At 43.3% G+C, this 17934-nt stretch overlaps 3 protein-coding genes across 3 annotated transcripts; 1 reads left to right on the forward strand and 2 right to left on the reverse strand.

The window, feature by feature from the left end:
* Nucleotides 1-10349, reverse strand: ndufs8a (NADH:ubiquinone oxidoreductase core subunit S8a). The gene is made up of 8 exons (XM_079220312.1): nucleotides 10280-10349; nucleotides 5642-5697; nucleotides 5270-5335; nucleotides 4380-4469; nucleotides 2831-2939; nucleotides 1456-1519; nucleotides 931-1059; nucleotides 1-692 (listed from the first exon to the last, which is right to left on the reverse strand). Exons 2-8 carry the CDS (start codon nucleotides 5682-5684, stop codon nucleotides 561-563), a joined length of 633 nt encoding a protein of 210 aa, XP_079076438.1. The 5' UTR covers nucleotides 5685-5697; nucleotides 10280-10349; the 3' UTR covers nucleotides 1-560.
* Nucleotides 10350-10953: 604 nt separating this feature from the next.
* On the forward strand, nucleotides 10954-15368 carry LOC306737538 (parapinopsin; the record flags this gene model as incomplete). The annotated part of the gene is made up of 9 exons (XM_079219271.1): nucleotides 10954-11009; nucleotides 11760-11806; nucleotides 12815-12954; nucleotides 13142-13205; nucleotides 13426-13551; nucleotides 13821-13959; nucleotides 14041-14205; nucleotides 14941-15025; nucleotides 15120-15368. The coding sequence occupies 9 exons, from the start codon at nucleotides 10954-10956 to the stop codon at nucleotides 15366-15368; spliced, it is 1071 nt and encodes a 356-aa protein (XP_079075397.1).
* Nucleotides 15369-15600: 232 nt separating this feature from the next.
* Nucleotides 15601-17204, reverse strand: tmem187 (transmembrane protein 187; the record flags this gene model as incomplete). Its single annotated transcript, XM_079219420.1, has 1 exon — nucleotides 15601-17204. One exon carries the CDS (start codon nucleotides 17202-17204, stop codon nucleotides 16428-16430), a length of 777 nt encoding a protein of 258 aa, XP_079075546.1. The 3' UTR covers nucleotides 15601-16427.
* Nucleotides 17205-17934: the final 730 nt, after the last annotated feature.

Consider the following 17934-nt stretch of genomic DNA (forward strand, 5'->3'; position numbering starts at 1 on the left):
CTCCAAGAATTTTATTTCTTGAATCAGGGTGGAAACAGTACAAAGACCATACAACTCTGCACTTACAGCCAAGATATTAACAATAATCCATGTATCTGGTGTGGGACATCAGAATGACGCTATCTGCAATCAGTGAACAGCACTGATGATGCCACAGTCTCGTGGGACTGGATGATCACTAACTGGAGCCTGCTGAGGGAGCTGGACTGCTGTACACTCATCACACAGACAGCTATCATTCTACAATAAATATGTAATCCAAACAGTGCCATGGTAAAATCAGAAACACATCAAAGTATATTCATTATATCGGAAGGGGACGACACTGAAACCAGAGGAAATGTGTTGGGGATGTTTGATTTGAAATAGAAGATGCATTGGCAAATTCAAATCCGACCCTGAAGCACATCCACAGCTGAGTCCGTCTTACAGCAGGTACAGTATGGACGTATGTGTGTGTCAGAGAGGTTATTCTTGTATGTGCTAACTGTACACTGTGTGTGTGTGTGTGTGTGTGTGTGTGTGTGTGTGTGTGTGTGTGTGTGTGTGTGTGTCTCTCTCTATCGGTAGAGGTAATCAGCTTGTATGTTGGCAGCTATCTCTGCTTCCCACTTGTCGCCATTGTTGAGGAGCTTCTCCTTGTTGTACAGCAGTTCTTCGTGGGTCTCAGTGGAAAACTCAAAGTTAGGACCCTGAAGAAAGAAGGAAAGATAGCAGATGGAGAGGGGAGTATAAGAGAGAAGAATGAGATCAGAGCAGGATTAAAAAGGAAGAGAGGAGAGAAGCAAAGATGAGCACATTCAGCACAGACAAACGATGGAGCTTTACCATGGAGCTGGTTCACCATTTGTCCTCCTACAGTACCTAAACAAGTTGTGACTTATCATTATACTCGGTAAGCATTAGTATCACAAGTGACCATACACGCACCTCTACGATGGCGTCCACAGGACACGCCTCCTGACAGAAGCCGCAGTAGATGCATTTGGTCATGTCGATGTCGTAGCGAGTCGTCCTCCTGCTGCCGTCAGCTCGAGTCTCTGCTTCGATGGTGATGGCCTGGATACACACATTGTTGGAGATGAAGAGACACACAGAGCTGCATCTCAGACTTTTCTCTGATCTGGTATTGAGATGGAAATTAAATGGCTATATTTATTCACACCAGACATTAAATGCATATTTATCATACATTGTGTGTTACTTCGCAGTAAAGACAGTTGCTTATGGTTTAAACATACATATGGCCAGAGTAGTTTTGTCCAGGTGATATTAAAAAGACAAGACGCAATCAAGCCACGTCTAGTTTGTGTGTGTGTGTGTGTGTGTGTGTGTGTGTGTGTGTGTGTGTGTGTGTGTGTGTGTGTGTGTGTGTGTGTGTGTGTGTGTGTGTGTGTGTGTGTGTGTGTGTGTGTGTGTGTGTGTGTGTGTGTGTGTGTGTGTGTGTGTACACACCTGTGCAGGGCAGATGGCTTCGCACAGCTTGCAGGCGATGCAGCGCTCCTCTCCTGAAGGATACCTGGTGAAACATCAAGGACAAAGACTTTGTTTAGGTTTGATCTAGAGTGCTGCACAAATGTAATTCACCTGGAGAATTTCAAAGACGCTTGCAAAATGTTTATCCTTGAATTAGCGGCGCTTTGTTAGAAGCTACTCCTAAATACAACAAGTGTAAAACAGCAGGGCGGAAGAGTAAGCAGCAGTTCGATCCCTGGCTCTGCTAGTCCATGTGGATGTGTCCTTGGGCAAGACTGTGCCTGCTGTGTATGAATGTTAGTTAGTCCTGATGGGCTGCATGGTAGCTCCTCCATCAGTGTGTAAATGATGACATATAATGTTAAAGAGTTTGAGTGGGCACAAGACTAGAAAAGAGATACACAAGTCCATTTACCATATATTTCGCACAGAACTGCACTGCTCAGCAGCACTTTACCACGGCTACCTGCCACCTTGTCAGATTTTTTTTGTTAAATGTTCATTTTACACCCATTAGTTCCTTTTTAAGAAAACCTATTTGGTTCACAGTGGTTATGAAGCTCTCCCTAATCTGACAGTGGAAAGGTTGGAGGGGAGGGGGTTTCCGGAGCTGTTAAATCTCCGCACAAATATTTGCATTTCTCAATTTGGAGGAAGAAAATGTTCACGCCCCACCAAAATGGTCCATGTTGTATTTTGATTGAAATGTGATCATTTTGTGACTCCTCCATCCGTGCTTTTTAAAATAATAGAATAAAGAAAATTGCAATCACTTTCAAGTTACCCATATTGCTCTATCAGACAAAACAAAATGTACAATCACTTTGTAGAACAATGCAAATAAAATTCCATCTGTGGAAAAAATTACTTCTTGTGGCTGCAATTAACGTGTTTTACACTGGATATCTTTTCGAAACAACAATAACGTGCAACCTGTGCAAAACAAAACAAAATTAGTACAGATGTGTGAGCATCAAGTGTGATCAGTATTAGTGGCTGCAGTGAGCTACTTTCCACTACAAAAACGGGGTTGTAGATTTGATACGGACGCTCTCAATTCATGCTCAATATTGAGCGTACATCTGTATTCTGTTCTGAGAGACGCAACAGCAGAAAAGCCGACCTCACGAAGGTAGGATGGGGCGAGTCGCCAAGAATCTTAGTCCTTGCATAAGCGTAACCTGTTAACGGCGTAACAGAAACATTTACATGAAAGTACAGGCATGTCATGTATTTATTAATGACTTAGTTTTATGTAAGTGTACTTTTGTAATATGTAAAGTTCTCAAACAATAATAATCTGCATTTCCCCCGGACCCACCTGTAATACCATAGTTTGAGTGGTCGTCCTCACCTGCGCAGTGCGTGTTCTCCTCTGAAGCGGGGCGACAGTGGCCCTTTCTCAAACGGGTAGTTGATGGTGGCCGGCTCTCTGAACAGGTAGCTCATCGTCATGCCCAGACCTGACATCAAAACACAAGCATTCATGCTTGAATGAGAACAAAACAACATTTATTTAACTGACATACAGAGTACATGGACAAAGAACATGTTCCAGCAGCCTCCAGTGGTGGAGATCCATTTGGTCCGATTTACTGTGTACATACAATAACCTCCTTATGAAGCATCTGACTGCAACACTTAGTGATAAAAGAAACAGTCAGGAAAGGCACCGGATAAACAAATAGCTCAGCGGTCACATACCCGTATGGGAATGTGACCCATCAGTTTCCTCATGCAAAGGAACATCACAATAATGTAAAATCTGCGCTATATGATTTTGTGCCATATGTATTGAAGTAGCCAATGTCTGTATGTAATCTGCCACCACTGACTTAAATTAAAGAAAGAAAGTTCAATTGAATAACATCTAAACAATATTTATTATTATTACAGATTTCTAATTTAACTGGATTAATTATAAACAATACATACATAATCTTCTCTTATTTGAAGTAAATAAAGGCTGGATTTAAAACGGAAAGCTTTTGAAAAATGGGACTCTTAAAATAAAATACTTAATTTTAGGAAAATTAATTTGACTGAATTGTCCTGCAGCTTTAAAATCAGTTTATTTGGGTGTTAAGCGAAGTCAATCAAGAGCCAAGATATTATATTCTTGTCATCTAAAAAGAGAAATGTGAGAAATCTGTTGTTATTAAACCACTTTCCTTTCTCCTCTCTGTTCACATCATTGTTGGTCAGTTAATTAATGCTTTAAGGTTCTGATCATATTGGCCTCTTAGGTTTATTTTTCTGTGCCTTAATTTTGGATGCGAGTCGGTCCGTTTGCTCTAAAGATCTGTGTCTCGTGGTGGCGCTTCACGTCGCTGCTTTTAATATCGCTGAACATGAGACATACTGCTCTTGAACTGGTTGCGATAATGATAAACATATACGAGTCTGTCTATTCCTGGTTCAAGGCTCTGGATAAGCGGTCCACATTTCTCTTTTTGCAGCGCCAAGTGAAATAACTTCTGACTCACGTACTTGTTTCCAACTATTCGCGCTCTCTCTCTCCTGTCGCTCCCGTGTGTGAATATGGCACGCGAGTCGAGGGCGGGGCTTATCGGAATACACACACGTGATTGGCCGAGTAGCATCAGTGAGATGATTTACAACGCCTGCAATTGGTCGGTGTGTTTCCTGGACCACTGAACCTAGAAAAGCTGCGCCGGTTAAATAGAAGTAATCCATGAAAGTGTACCAATTCTCAATTATCTATCAGTTTTTGGTCCAGAGACAACGGCGTCCGGACCCGGACCAGACCGCCTGTTAGTGAGCCCTGCCTTATGAGATAGAATTCAGCTTGCATTCATTATCTTTGGCATGCCTACTAGCAAAAATTAAGATAAATGCAAGATTAGTAGTTTGTGCTATACTATGTGTGACATTCAGCTGACCTCTGAAGAGCTCTGTCCACAGCAGCGTCTGAGCAGCCCGGTCTGTGATGGACTTCATATCTGTGGGGACCTCTTGGGCATTCACATACTCTGGACACACAAACACAATTAGGTCAATACGCTGGTGTTGAGAGTTGTTAGTGTAAACTGTGAGGGGATTAAACAGATTACCATACAGCATACATCACAAAAGATTAAATCACTTTCATCAATCAAGTCATTTGGTCAGATGGTCTAAGCTTTTTTTTTTTTTAATACATGTTACACAGCAGGCTGCGTTGTGATTGGGTACATGTATGACATATCCCTGATGTATACCATTTAATGGAATCTTCATAATTAGTGGATTCACTTGCAGAGGAAAAGACAAATACATGCACATTTTCATTACCAACCTATAGTAACCAATATTGAAAGTGTGGATGTGATTGTTTGTCAACTGCTTCAAAATTCTCTGAGACAAAAACTGGTTTCAGGAAAAATGATGCATTGAAACACATCTTTCAGGAAATGAACCACACTGTTATGTGCCACAATAGAAAAAGAATAACTGCACAAAAATAAATGGAAATAAGTTTAGGAATTATCAGTAGTATATGCCTTTTTAAATATATGACTTTTTCAACATGTTCAGTTTTTGTGCCTTGCAATGAACACACTATTATGAATAGTTAGTTAGAAAAGTTAAAAGGTACTGCAAGACTGTTTATGCTGTCAAAGCAAAGTGAACAGCGGAGGAAAAGGCCGTGATTGGGTCTTTCTGACCAAATGCTGCATCTATAATTTATTGAGAGCTGAAAGGGTGTGATTCTTTCACCTCATAAGAGACTTACTTTTGATTTCCAATACAACACATCAAGCTGTGTTTTGTGTGTTGTTGTGGTACTTACTGAATCCTTCCCTCTGCATGGACACACTGAAGGACCTCACTAGAAGCTGTCTGGCCACAGAAGTGCCTGAAAGAAAAGATAAAGTGCATATCATTAAGATGCTACATCCCATTGACATACAGCCTGGTGTGTGTGCTTAACAACAGCAACTATAAAGAAGATGCATCTTCTTGTGTTTGGTCTTCTGCTGAGAGCAGGCAGATCTGTTTTTGTAATCCGACATCGTATTCTGTCAATCGTATTGACACACCTGTGTGAACAGTTCTGTTTTGTTTGTTATTTCTTTCTTATTTTTTTTATTTGTAATTGTAATCGCACTGGAAATACTAGTATTTTGTTTTAAGTACAACTGTTACAACTGAGAAATCTTACCTGGCCTTGGCACGGAGTAAAGTAAACGCAATGTTGCAGCCATCACGTCTTTGAATCTGGAACCAAACAAGAAACCATTAGGAAACCATCCATCCATCCATTATCAGCCGCTTATCCGGGGTCGGGTCGCGGTGGCAGCAGGTTCAGCAGGCCGACCCAGGCTTCCCTCTCACCCGCAACACTTTCTAGCTCATTCTGGGGGATCCCGAGGCGTTCCAAGGCCAGCCGGGAGATATAATCCCTCCAGCGTGTCCTCGGTCTTCCCCGGGGTCTCCCACTAGTTGGACGTGCCTGGAAAACCTCTAATGGGAGGCGTCCAGGAGGCATCCTGACTAGATGGAAACCGTTCACAAATAATGGCTGCATGAAAACATAATTGAATTATTTGAAGCAAACATGCATCTCTACATATTAAAGTAAACAGTCCTTCGATAGTCCCAGGGTACATCCCAAGTCTCTTATTTGTCAGTTATTTGATTGGACGCTGCAGCTGATGTACTCTCCGTGCATCCCTGGTGGGAGGGACTACGATGCAGGGAAAAGACAAGTAAGGAAATTCGGAGATTCAATTCAGACTCGAGATGTACCTCCGTCAGGAAAAACATCCCACCAGGGATGCATGAAGAGACGCAAGGAAACCATGCGAGGAGAGGGGAAACATCTTTTAAAATATATGAAAAGTCCTTTCCTCTAAGTCTAAAGTGTCATGTGAAGCGACTTCTACTGGTGGAATACGTTTGTATTATTTATTTACAACATCTGTATGTTTTGAAATTCTGATTGCGAAGCCATTACTAAATAACCCATAATATGATTTGGTTTTCTCTTCAACACAAACACATCAACTAGGCTCAATGTGTCGGGGGAAATTTAATTTGCCTTAAAAACAATCAGATCAGTCTGATCTGCTCCAGCGTCCAATCAAATAACTGATGAACAATGAGGGGGCGTGCTAGATGTTATTGCAGTGGGCAGGAAGTATCTCCTTATCTCTCCTTGTGACAACAAAGCTGTGTACAGGCATGAAAACGGGTCAGGGGTGAAGAAGGTGAGAAGGATATTACCCCTCTAGGGGGGTCTGGGGGCATGCTCCCCCGTAAGAAAAATTAAAATATTCCATATTTTAAAGCATCAATCTGATGCATTTTGAGATGCTTTTTTTGCCAACCTGGGGAGAGCTGGAGAAACTTAACTTCAGCCATGAGTCAAAAATTATTATGGCCTCCTTACTAAGTATTATGCAAGCCATTTCATGCCAGCCTGTCACTGAGTCTAACATTTACAGTCAGACCTGCAAACTCATAAGGGGTGAAAAAGGTGACACCAGCGGGGGGGGGGGGGGCAGTGACGGGCGAGTCAGAGCCGAACAGCGTCACTCGTCGAGAAGCTGACAAACTATGATCATTATGGGTTTTAATTCTTCTTTTGTCAATACCCAAGTGTACATATACTGTATATACACACACACACACACACACACACACACACACACACACACACACACACACACACACACACACACACACACACACACACACACACACACACACACACACCCGTTCAAAAGTTTGGGGTCGCCCAGACAAATGTTCAGTTTCTTCGCAATTTCTCGCATGGAAAAGTCTTCATTTCTAAAGAACAAGAACAGACTGGAGAGTTTCACATGAAAGTTCTCTTTTTCTGGACATTTTGAGAGTATAATGGAACCCACACATGTGATGCCATGCATAGGAAAGCCAGTTGTAAAGCTTCTCTCACCAGCATAACTGTTTTAAGCTGTGCTAACATTATTGCACAAGGGTTTACTAATCATCCATTAGTCTTCTATGTGATGAGCAAACACAATGTACCATTAGAACACTGAGTGATAGTTGCTGGAAATGGGCCTCTATACTCGTATGTAGATATTTCATTAACAACCCGATGTTTCCACCTAGAATAGTAATTTACCACATTAACAATGTATAATGTATTACTGATTAATGTAATGTTATCTAAAAAACAGTGCTTTTTTTTTTTTTTTGTAGACTTAATACTTACAATATGCAATACTGCTATACTATACTGAATATTGTTTTGCTACTACTACATTTCACTTCATAATATTACAAGTATATGCCATAATATGTATAATGTACCAGCCTTTTTATTTTATGTGACCATATTATGTCATACTGTTATACCACTTTACTTTGAGGAGACATCACTGTTAGTCTAGAACACTGAATAATGTTTCCACCAGTAAACCTGAACATGCACATCTCTCTCTGTGTGACAGTGATTATAACCGCATAACTCCATAGATTATAATTAACTAGAGGATACACTTTTTCCTACACATAGATCTTAAACCCTTAAATATAAACAGTAGCCCGGCCATGAGAAAACTCATTTCGGTTTTTTTATTAAAATAAAAGTTGGATAAAATCTCCATTGTCCTCTCCTTATATGTAGTCAGGTGTCGGTAGGTAGAACTAACAGAGCCGCTGACTCGTTGCTCTCCTGTCTGACGTCACACGCTGCCACGGACTCGCCCTCTCTCTCCCAAAAACAAAAACTCTTCGGATCTGCACCATTCACGTAGGTTACCTATTTTGGTTTCAAAACGGCGAATTTCGCCGAAAGGTGAGGGATTTTCATGTCTGTGTTTAGTCTGTTGTAAAAAGTGCTCCGCTGTCCTGCAGAAAGTGGAGTACGGGTTTTCCAAAATGGATCATAATTTAGATGTCCAGGCTGCAGCCAGTGATGGAGCCTTCCTGGAAGGCTGCTGTCGCGCATCACTCCTCAGAGCCAAAACAGGTTTGTTGGAGATGAGCCAGTCCTGCACAGAATCCATCACCAGTGATCGTTGCACAATGCATGCCGGTTAGATTTGAGTTTGACTTGATCTGACGTCATGAATACAAAACAAAAAACAAACAAAAAAGACTCAGAGGGCTTTACAATCTGTACACATTGGACATCCTCTGTCCAGGGACCCTGGCATCAGAACAGGAAACACGTACCCCAAAAATGTTTTAACGGGGAGAAGGAGGAGGAGTAATGCCATGTTCACACCAAAACAGTGGAAATATTCGCGCGTCCAGATTACATGTTAAGTCAATGCACAGCCGTGTTAGGTTGCGAAAAAGCGGATTTTTCGCCGGGCGCCGCGATAGAGGCGAAACGGCGTTGCGAATATTCGCAACTCCGCTTTTTCGCCGGCGTTCAAATATTTCAACTCCAGCGAATAATTCGCATGACGCGGAGTTGCGAAAGCCAATCAGCGTTGAGAAGCTCCACCCGGCATCACCGCCGTTACTGAATCAAACTGCTGGTCCGCTAACTCAGACACTCGTCCTGGAGGAGTCGAGCTGTGTGCGACTACGGATAATGTTATGAACCCAGACACGGGGGTGGTTGATGTTCCGACGTGTGTGGGACTTCCTCAACAAGTATAAAGCAGAACTAATGGTTATTTACCTGGTGGATGAAGGAAATAGTAAATGTTTTCAAGACACAGCGATGGTTGCGAAAAAACGGATTAACCACAGAGCGAATTTTTCACCTGCGGCGCAATATAGGCGAAGTGGCGTTGCGAAAATTCGCAACTTTTTTGGTGTGAACACGGCATAACAGGGTGGGGTCCTGTATCAGGGTGGACGGAGGGGGGGGTCCTGTATCAGGGTGGACAGAGGGGGGGTCCTCTATCAGGGTGGACAGAGGGGGGGTCCTCTATCAGGGTGGACAGAGGGGGGGTCCTCTATCAGGGTGGACAGAGGGGGGGGTCCTCTATCAGGGTGGACAGAGGGGGGGTCCTCTATCAGGGTGGACAGAGGGGGGGTCCTCTATCAGGGTGGACAGAGGGGGGGTCCTCTATCAGGGTGGACAGAGGGGGGTCCTCTATCAGGGTGGACAGAAGTGAGATGGATGTCGTGTCCTCGTTTAAGCGAGGAGCGGACAAATAAGAGACTTGAGATGTTCCCCCAATTGTCTGCCATAACCCGAAATGGCGCAAGGTTGATTCTGACAAATACTATCCGGTGACATTGCGACATTTTGGACTATAGTAGGAGCCCCATTGCGAACTGTTAACGTAACTGTAACGTTAGGTTCTATCGTTAAACCCGCTGAGACGTTACCTGTCATGAGGTTACATTGGTGTTTAACAGCTGTTAACGTTAGCCTCATCTTACTCACTATATGACAAACTTTAATATTGAGTCACAGCAACCTAATTTTGGTGTTAACTCTTAAAGTAAAATAGCGATTCCTGACCTAAGTTTAGCCCGACGGAACTCGCAACTCGCGCTAACTTACGCCAGCATGACATTGTTTAGCTAACGTTAGCCAGCAGTACCTCGCTAAAAACACACAATATTGTGACCACTCAGCGCATCATAACTGTGCTGTGAGCAATACAGGTAGTCTGGGTTTAATTTGTGTAAAGTAAAGGCGAAGTATTAGTTAATCAGTAGCCAAGTACCAGAACATAAGACACTGTCAAGGACTTTTGCACAAAGGTCGCGTGAGGTGATTTAAGGGCTATTCTGTTTCTTTCGAGGTCAAATAGAAAATATAATTAATCAACAATTCGATGTGACGCAATAACCCTTGTAATAAATAACATGTTATCAATTTAAATGGTTTTAAACTCACCGAAAAGTCGCTATTTGGCCTTCTAAACCAGAACAGCGGACGATTTGCGGAACGGACCCTGCGTGTACAGGAAGTGCCCCAACGTCATAGCGTCATAACGTCACGGCGTCATGGGCGTGCTTATCTTCTTTGGGGTTTAATAACGACCGCTTGCGTCCTTACTATTTAATTACTGCCATCTTCTGGATTTAGTTTGCTCCTACAGTGACCGGTGTGTCGGATTTTCAGTCAAATTATCCTCGGGAAGATGAACAAACGTCTTGTGCCATGTCCACAACCAGAACTCTGCAGGATGCTCTTTGCTCTGCTCATGTTAGCCATCATCCTTTCATTCATGTCCACTACCAGAACCCTGCAGGAAGCTCTTTGCTCTGCTCATGTTAGCCATCATCCTTTCATTCATGTCCTTTTCTCTGCTACATGTTTCCTGCAACTAGTTTCTAGTAACACTTACACATAGACTGGTTGGATATTTCCAGATAATGTGAAGTGTGCTGTTCAGATTACTGTTTCCTATTCCTAATCTAGTCATTATACCTCCTATGTTGTATTCCTGCTGCTTCCTGGGCTCCACCATAACCCAAATCCTCAAATGGGAGCTAAACATCAGCTCCAAAAGGCTCAGCAGAGGATGTACTTTCTGAGGTAAGAAGTTCAACCTGCCAAAGACCATGATGGTGCACTTCTACACTGCCATTATTGAGTCCATCCTCACCTCCATCACCATCTGGTGCACTGCAGGACAAGGGCCGACTGCAGCGTATCATCCGCTCTGCTGAGAGGGTGATTGGATGCAATCTGCCTTCCCTCCACTTGTTCCTTGTTCAAAGTTACACACCTTTGCACAACTTTTCTCTATTAATAAACACATGGGCTTTAATAACATACTTGTTTACCTCTTATTTGTATGTTTGTTTCCCATATTTTATTGTAACTTTTCACCCTCTCTCTCCCTCTCTCTCTCTCTCTCTCTCTCTCTCTCTCTCTCTCTCTCTCTCTCTCTCTCTCTCTCTCTCGCTCTCTATCTATCTATCTATCAATTTCGGTTCAAAGTTATTTCCATAAAATCTCAGATTATTACCAGTCCTGAGATTGAGATACATAACGTTTGGTTTTCTCCACTGAAAATTGAAATCTCACTTTTTGTCCCTTGGCAAACCCTTCTTCTTTTTTTCCACAGAGCCCTGCCATCAACGATCTATCCATTTTCATTAGGATATTTACAAATATATCAATAATGTATCATCACAATGCAAAAGCTAATGGGGATCTTAATAAACAAATAAACAAACTCTCTGTTCCCCCTGACCTGGCTGCGTCCTTTCTCTTTCTTTTTGGCTAGTCGCCTCAATGAATCATCTTCCTCTCACCACCTCTTCCCACCAACTCTCCATCCTCTCATCACTACAGATGAATCTTCCTCACTAAACTTCATGCATTGCTGTCACCATCTGTCTCCCTGTCTGCCGTCCTGTCACAGCTGTAAAGAACTGTATCAGAGTATTGTTGCAGGCCTGCAGACCGTGGGTTGGTATCCAACACAATGTTCCCACAATAGCCAAACCGAAAACTATTAAGTCCAGATGACTGCAAATCCGAAGTCAATAATAAAAAACAGCATACATGCAACATTTCAAACCTTCCACAAAAATTTGGGTTCCACAAACTTCTTTTCCCCATAGCTGATCTTTCTACTCCAACTATCTATCTTTCTGCTTGTCTGTCTCTTTACCTCTCCCTCCCTCTCCACTCTTCATGGGCTGTGAGTTAACTCTACTTATCCGGGAGTTTATTCATTATTATTTAGAAAGAGACATTATACTTATTACAAGGTTATCAGTGTAAACCTGCAAGCACTGATATAAGTGGAAAGTATTAATAGTTGTAATTCTGGCATAACTTAAAATACAACTGCACAGGTGTTTAGAGAGAAATAACTCCATATTCCTGCTATACAATATTTTTTCTCAACACATTATCTGCATCTGATTCCAATAGAAGCTTCTTTTCTGTACTGTTGTTATTGTCACCCACAGGATAATGAAAGCCGTAGTTAGTAATAGAAGCTGAATTACAGGCACACACAACGTGCGTCAGAGCAATTATTGTTGAGTTAAATGAGGCATGTGAATTTTAATTGAAAATGCTTTTGATGACACTTGCATTAGAGCTCTACGCTATAACACCTGTTGTTGAAGGCTGTGGACTGACGGCTCACCGTAAAAGTAAGTGTGTCCTTTTCTTTATCAAACAGAAAATATTGTCAGATTGAGGTTTAACAATGTGGCTGTACAAGTTTACATACATATTTTAACTAGGGTGCTAAATGTAGAAGTCAAGTCAACTTTATTTACATACCCCAAATTCTCAAATCCTAAATTCACCTCACAACACCTGTACAACATACAACACCCTCACCAAACGGTGGCTAATTACAGTTAGAAGAAGTATTGACATTGGTATTGAACCTCTGTTCGCATGCTGGTGGCTACTTTATAATAAACTCTGATATGCTCTGTTTCCCTCATCTTCCAGTGAGCGACTGGTTTAATGGGACGGTGTTCATGGAACGTCCGTGGCCAGAGGCAGAGAAGTGGCTGCTGGTTGTTGTGTTGGGACTGGAGATGGTCATGGGAGTTGTGGGAAACTGTCTTGTTCTGCTGGTCAAGGTCAAGGTAAGGTGTTATGGTTGTTCCTTATATTGGTGTGACATGGTATTCATGTTAGTTGTGTCTGTAAGTACAGAAGATCAGAATGGACCATAGTGGGAAATAATGTAAAAATGTTTTGGTTTCGTGTGATCTCTCATTTTTGTGTCATATCATCATATGTTCACTTCTCCTCTTCTGTCTTTCTTTTCAGTGCAGGGGTCAGTTCTGCTGTCGTTATTGGCTTCCTTTCTTCAGCCTCACCATGTCAGATCTAGGTACAATTCACATTGACACCAATGCCAGTGCATTACATGATTACATGCAGTAATGTACTTTCTTGGTGTATAAAACTATCTTACAAACCCACCCTGTTTGATTATAAATATATATAAACATATAAATATATATATATATATAATCACATCTGTCACAGTTTGACATATAATCTCAGTGAGGGAAGTCATCATTTCTGATAATGAACCTTGTGTTGTGAAGGCTGCTCCCTCCTCATCATCTCCGGCTCTCTGTTGGCTATGCTGACAGGAGGTCAGAGGTCACCGTGGTGTGAGGTCGTCAGCCTGCTCAAGTTTGCTTTCATCACCTCCTCCATCGGGAGCATAGGTACTAGTTCACTCTGCACCAGACAATATGAAACAAAAGATGACAAGCTGCCCGTCACAGAGGCTAAACAACACAGTATTGTTGAATCAAGCTAATACTGAACGCAGCATCACTAGCATCTGAAGCATCTAACCACTTCACTCCACCAGAACTTGATTACTGTCCTTGCATTAGTACTACAGTAGTAGCTGAAGTACAATGCTGTATTAACGCTATAGACCATTAATTGTCCCATAATGCCTTTGAAACAGGTCTGTTTTCCTTTACAGCTATCCTCTGCGTGCAACAGCTGATTGGCATGGCCTCCACAAGAAGTCCTCTCTTTGTTGTCATGGTAACGGCCTGCTCGGCTTCTTGGGTAACAGGGGTGGTGTTTGGGAGTGTCCCTGTTGTCTACGCCTGGATCAGGTATGACGCTTGTTGAATGCTTTCACTTGGTGCTCCAGGGTCAGCATGTTGTTTCATCATCATGTCCTCTCCCTCCTTCAGGTACGACCCTGCAGAGATGCTGTGCGCTGTCTTCTGGGAGAACAGCTACTCAGACATGTTGGTTTACATTCTCTGCGCTTTCTCCATCTGTATCTTCCTCCCCTTCCTCGTCATTGTCTTCTGCTCTCTACTGAGTGCCACTGGCTGCCGCTCGAGATGGAACAGGTGAAATACCTGAGAAAAGATCATTTCAAGTGACATAATATAAGATGGAAACTGGTCAGATTGAGGTTGTTTATGTCGGTCATGTCCAATAAAAAGTTCCACTTCCCTGCACACAGCTAAAGTCAAAGACTCTTTAGTCATAATTAGTTTGAATTAATTGTGAGAATTGGATGCTTTTTGTGGTCATATAGGGTTTTTAAATGTAATGCGTTTGGCACCGTTGGTCGGATAAAACAAGCCGTTTTAAGTTGTCACCTGGGACTCTTTTCTGGCACTTTGAAGACAAAGCTATAATCAGATAAACAATCATCTTACTAATCAATAATGAAAATAATTTTCCAACTGCAGACCTGACAACGTTGACAAGTTAGAACGCCTTGGTTTGAGACTGATCCCTGGGGTTCGGGGAGGCGGGTTTACCAGAAAGCCTCTATTCCCACTACTTTAATACAGACATGTGAATAAAATGCATGAAGTTTAAATTAGTACGCTGAGAAAGGAGAAGTCAAAAGAGAAATTCTATGTCAATCTAACAAAAATGGAAGGACTGTCAACAACTGTTCAGCCGGTCGACTTCACACTTAGCAATGTATTGTCAGTGTTGAGTACGAGCTCTTGAGATACACAGGACATGTGCATTAGTAGTGCGTTATGTACACTGTGTGTATTAACGGTTACACCACCAAAGGCATGCTGGGTACACATTCTCTCCATCTTGTCCCCCCTTTGTGTCAGTGATGAGGAGGCAGATCTGTCAGCAGTCAGTCCTCTGCTGGTTGCCTCCTACATGCTCTGCTACACCCCCTTCGTTGGGTCTGAGGTGAGACATGCACTCTCTCAAGAGCTTTTGTATCTGCATGTTCACACATAAAAGCCACAGATGAACACATTCTTTGTTTCTTTCTCTCCATCAGCTGATCCTGCTGGGTAGGATGGACCTGTCCCCGGCACCTGATTGGTTAAGGACACTGTCATCAGTAATGTCATACCTGGACTGTAGTCTGAACCCTCTTATTTACTGCTCCAATCAGAATTTCCGGGAGGCGGGCCTGGCACTGCTATGGACCAGAAGGAGACCATCGGCAGAGCCGGTCCTCACTTCGATCACGAGAAATGACGTGTTCCACAACTATTCCCCTGAAATATCAGGAACTCAACAATGAGACATCTCACAAACAGCTGCATTTATCTAAGGTCAGTATGTGTTACTGGCATGTTTTTATTTTTCCAACTTAGTAATCCTTTTAATATATATCGAGTCATTTCTTTTCGGCATGTTGAAAGTAAAGAAATACATATTCTAATTGCTACATTTTGGTTTTGTTGTGATAACTCAACTAAAAGTTGAAATCATAAACCATAGATTACATATCGAAAGAGTTCAACTTCCCTCAGTGCACATCCCGTGAATTTGTGTTAAATATTTAGATTTTTCAAATATTTTATTCATTCAAGTCAAGTCTTTTATTCTTTTTCCCCAACTTGAAGGGCAGAATGTCTCCAAGCCCTCGCCACATTGCCCGGAACAATAGTTGTGTCTGTACAATCTGTATGTTTGTACAACACAAGTTCATTTATCACAAGAAATAGCTCAATTCAGCACAACACATTGTAAATCATGGTTTATGGTTAAATGTGTATATGGCTCTGGGCACCAGAGTAGTTACAAGTGTGTGAGTGCACTTAAGACTCAGCTAATTTCTATAGCAGGAAGAGTCAACAAATAAGTCTTTTGGATCTTTATCCTTAAAGTGTGTGGGGCCAAGATGTGGAAGAGCTTCCCAGATGTCAGATCTTCTGAATCCATTCGTGCAAATACAAGAAGACATTTGTTTTTAATAGAAAATGAAAAGAGGTCAGATGGGTGAATGGATTTCAAGTTTAAATGCACCATTTGCATTTCGATTACAATCTAACATTACACATCACAGCTTTCATTAAATTGAGCAGGCTATCAAGACATGTGGTCTTTGGGCTTGTGGGAATATTTACTTTCACTCTTTTTTGTTGTTCTGTGTTTCTTTGTTCTACACTGTGCCATGTTGGACCCAATCTGTGATTTTGGTTTTCTTCCTCTTTTTTCTTGCTATGTGAATAATTGGACAACTACACTATGTGTATCAAGGCATTAGCACATATGATGTTGGTGCTATAATCAGGCCTGAGAGTCAAATCACACTGTGAACGCGTCTCTCCACTACTTCTCTCCTCGGCCCGGTCGCTCACTCCTGCGCGCGGCGCGCAGCGCTCCGCGGCAGCGCGCTCAGGAAGCAGAAGCTGAAATGGAACTGCATCACGTCGCACACTTTGGACCAGAAGTGTCCGGTGAGCCGCTGGAACAGCCGGTACCGAGCGAGACAGTGGTCCAGCAGCTTCAGTACCACAAATCCCGCGCATGACAGCACCGCCAGAACGAGATATCGCCGCGTGCGAGAATCTCCGTGAGCGAGCTGCACGCGAACCCCCTTGTAGACCGCGAGGGCCACGTGACAGCCCAGCGTCAACTCGAAGCCGCGCTCGTGCACCAGCGCCAGCCCGTAGCTGAGGATCGAGGACAGCACGTGCGCTGCCGCGTGTGGCGCGCTCCACTTCGCTGGCCCGCGTTCGATGAAGCCGATCCACACCGGAACCCACGCGAAGATCGGCAAGGTGAACCACTGGTCGAGCACGGCGGGCGCGCGCCGCAGCAGCGCCAGGCGCGTCCACTGCACGGGTCCGTACAGGACCGCCATGAGCGCGAACACCTCTCTCATGTAGCGGCTCCGCGACGTCTCCGGGCCGCCGCCGGGCCGCAGCAGCCAGTACAGCCCCATGCAGGAGTACGCCAGGTTCACCAGGCAGTTGCAGGGCATCGCCAGGAAACCCGGCAGGCCAGCAACCCTTTGCTCTGCGTAATGCTCAGAAGACAAGTCCACCTGGACGCCGTCGAACAGGCTGGTGTTCGCCCAGGCGACGCACAGCACAAAGGGCACCGACACGTGGAGCAGAGCCGACTTCATGCCTGCTTCTAGACAACACAACATGGAATGACTGACGCTCTAAACGCTGGAAGGTTTTCTGAGAGACTGGGGTCAAAGTTGGAGCTGTTGTTTATATTCCGGGTTTCAAAATCACATGGTTGAAGGTGGAGGGTTTTGATTGGCTGCATTGCTGTCATGCAGTTATAACAGAAACTATTTATTTAACCCTAGCACACTAACGTCAGGTGGTTTTCACCCGAGCGATTGTTGTTACGTTATATTCATTGTGTTGCTCACTGACGTTAGTGAAGGTGGGCGTGTCTTCCTGCTCCAAACGTTTGATAAAAACGTTGTTTTATGCATGCACAGACATGAAAATCCCTCACCTTTCGGCGAAATTCGCCGTTTTGAAACCAAAATAGGTAACCTACGTGAATGGTGTAGATCCGAAGAGTTTTTGTCTTGGGGAGGGGGGGGGGGGCGTCAACTGTCCGCCGTTTCTGAGATTGGAGTGGGACACAGAAAAAAACTGAGGTCGTGATCATCTTAGCAACAAAAGATCTTTGACGTCGCGAGTCTTGGCCAATCAGCGTTAAGATGTCTACAGCTTCATTTCCCTCCCACCAGTTTAATAATAGCAAACTAGTCAGCTTGCTAACACGTTAGCTAACGTTGTTGGAGAGACAGCGAGTGAGATTACTGGCAGCGCAGAGTCCGTGGCAGCGTGTGACGTCAGACAGGAGAGCGGCGAGTCAGCGGCGCTGCAGTT

This window comes from Taurulus bubalis (assembly GCF_910589615.1).
Source record: "Taurulus bubalis genome assembly, chromosome: 6".
Classification (NCBI taxonomy): domain Eukaryota; kingdom Metazoa; phylum Chordata; class Actinopteri; order Perciformes; family Cottidae; genus Taurulus; species Taurulus bubalis.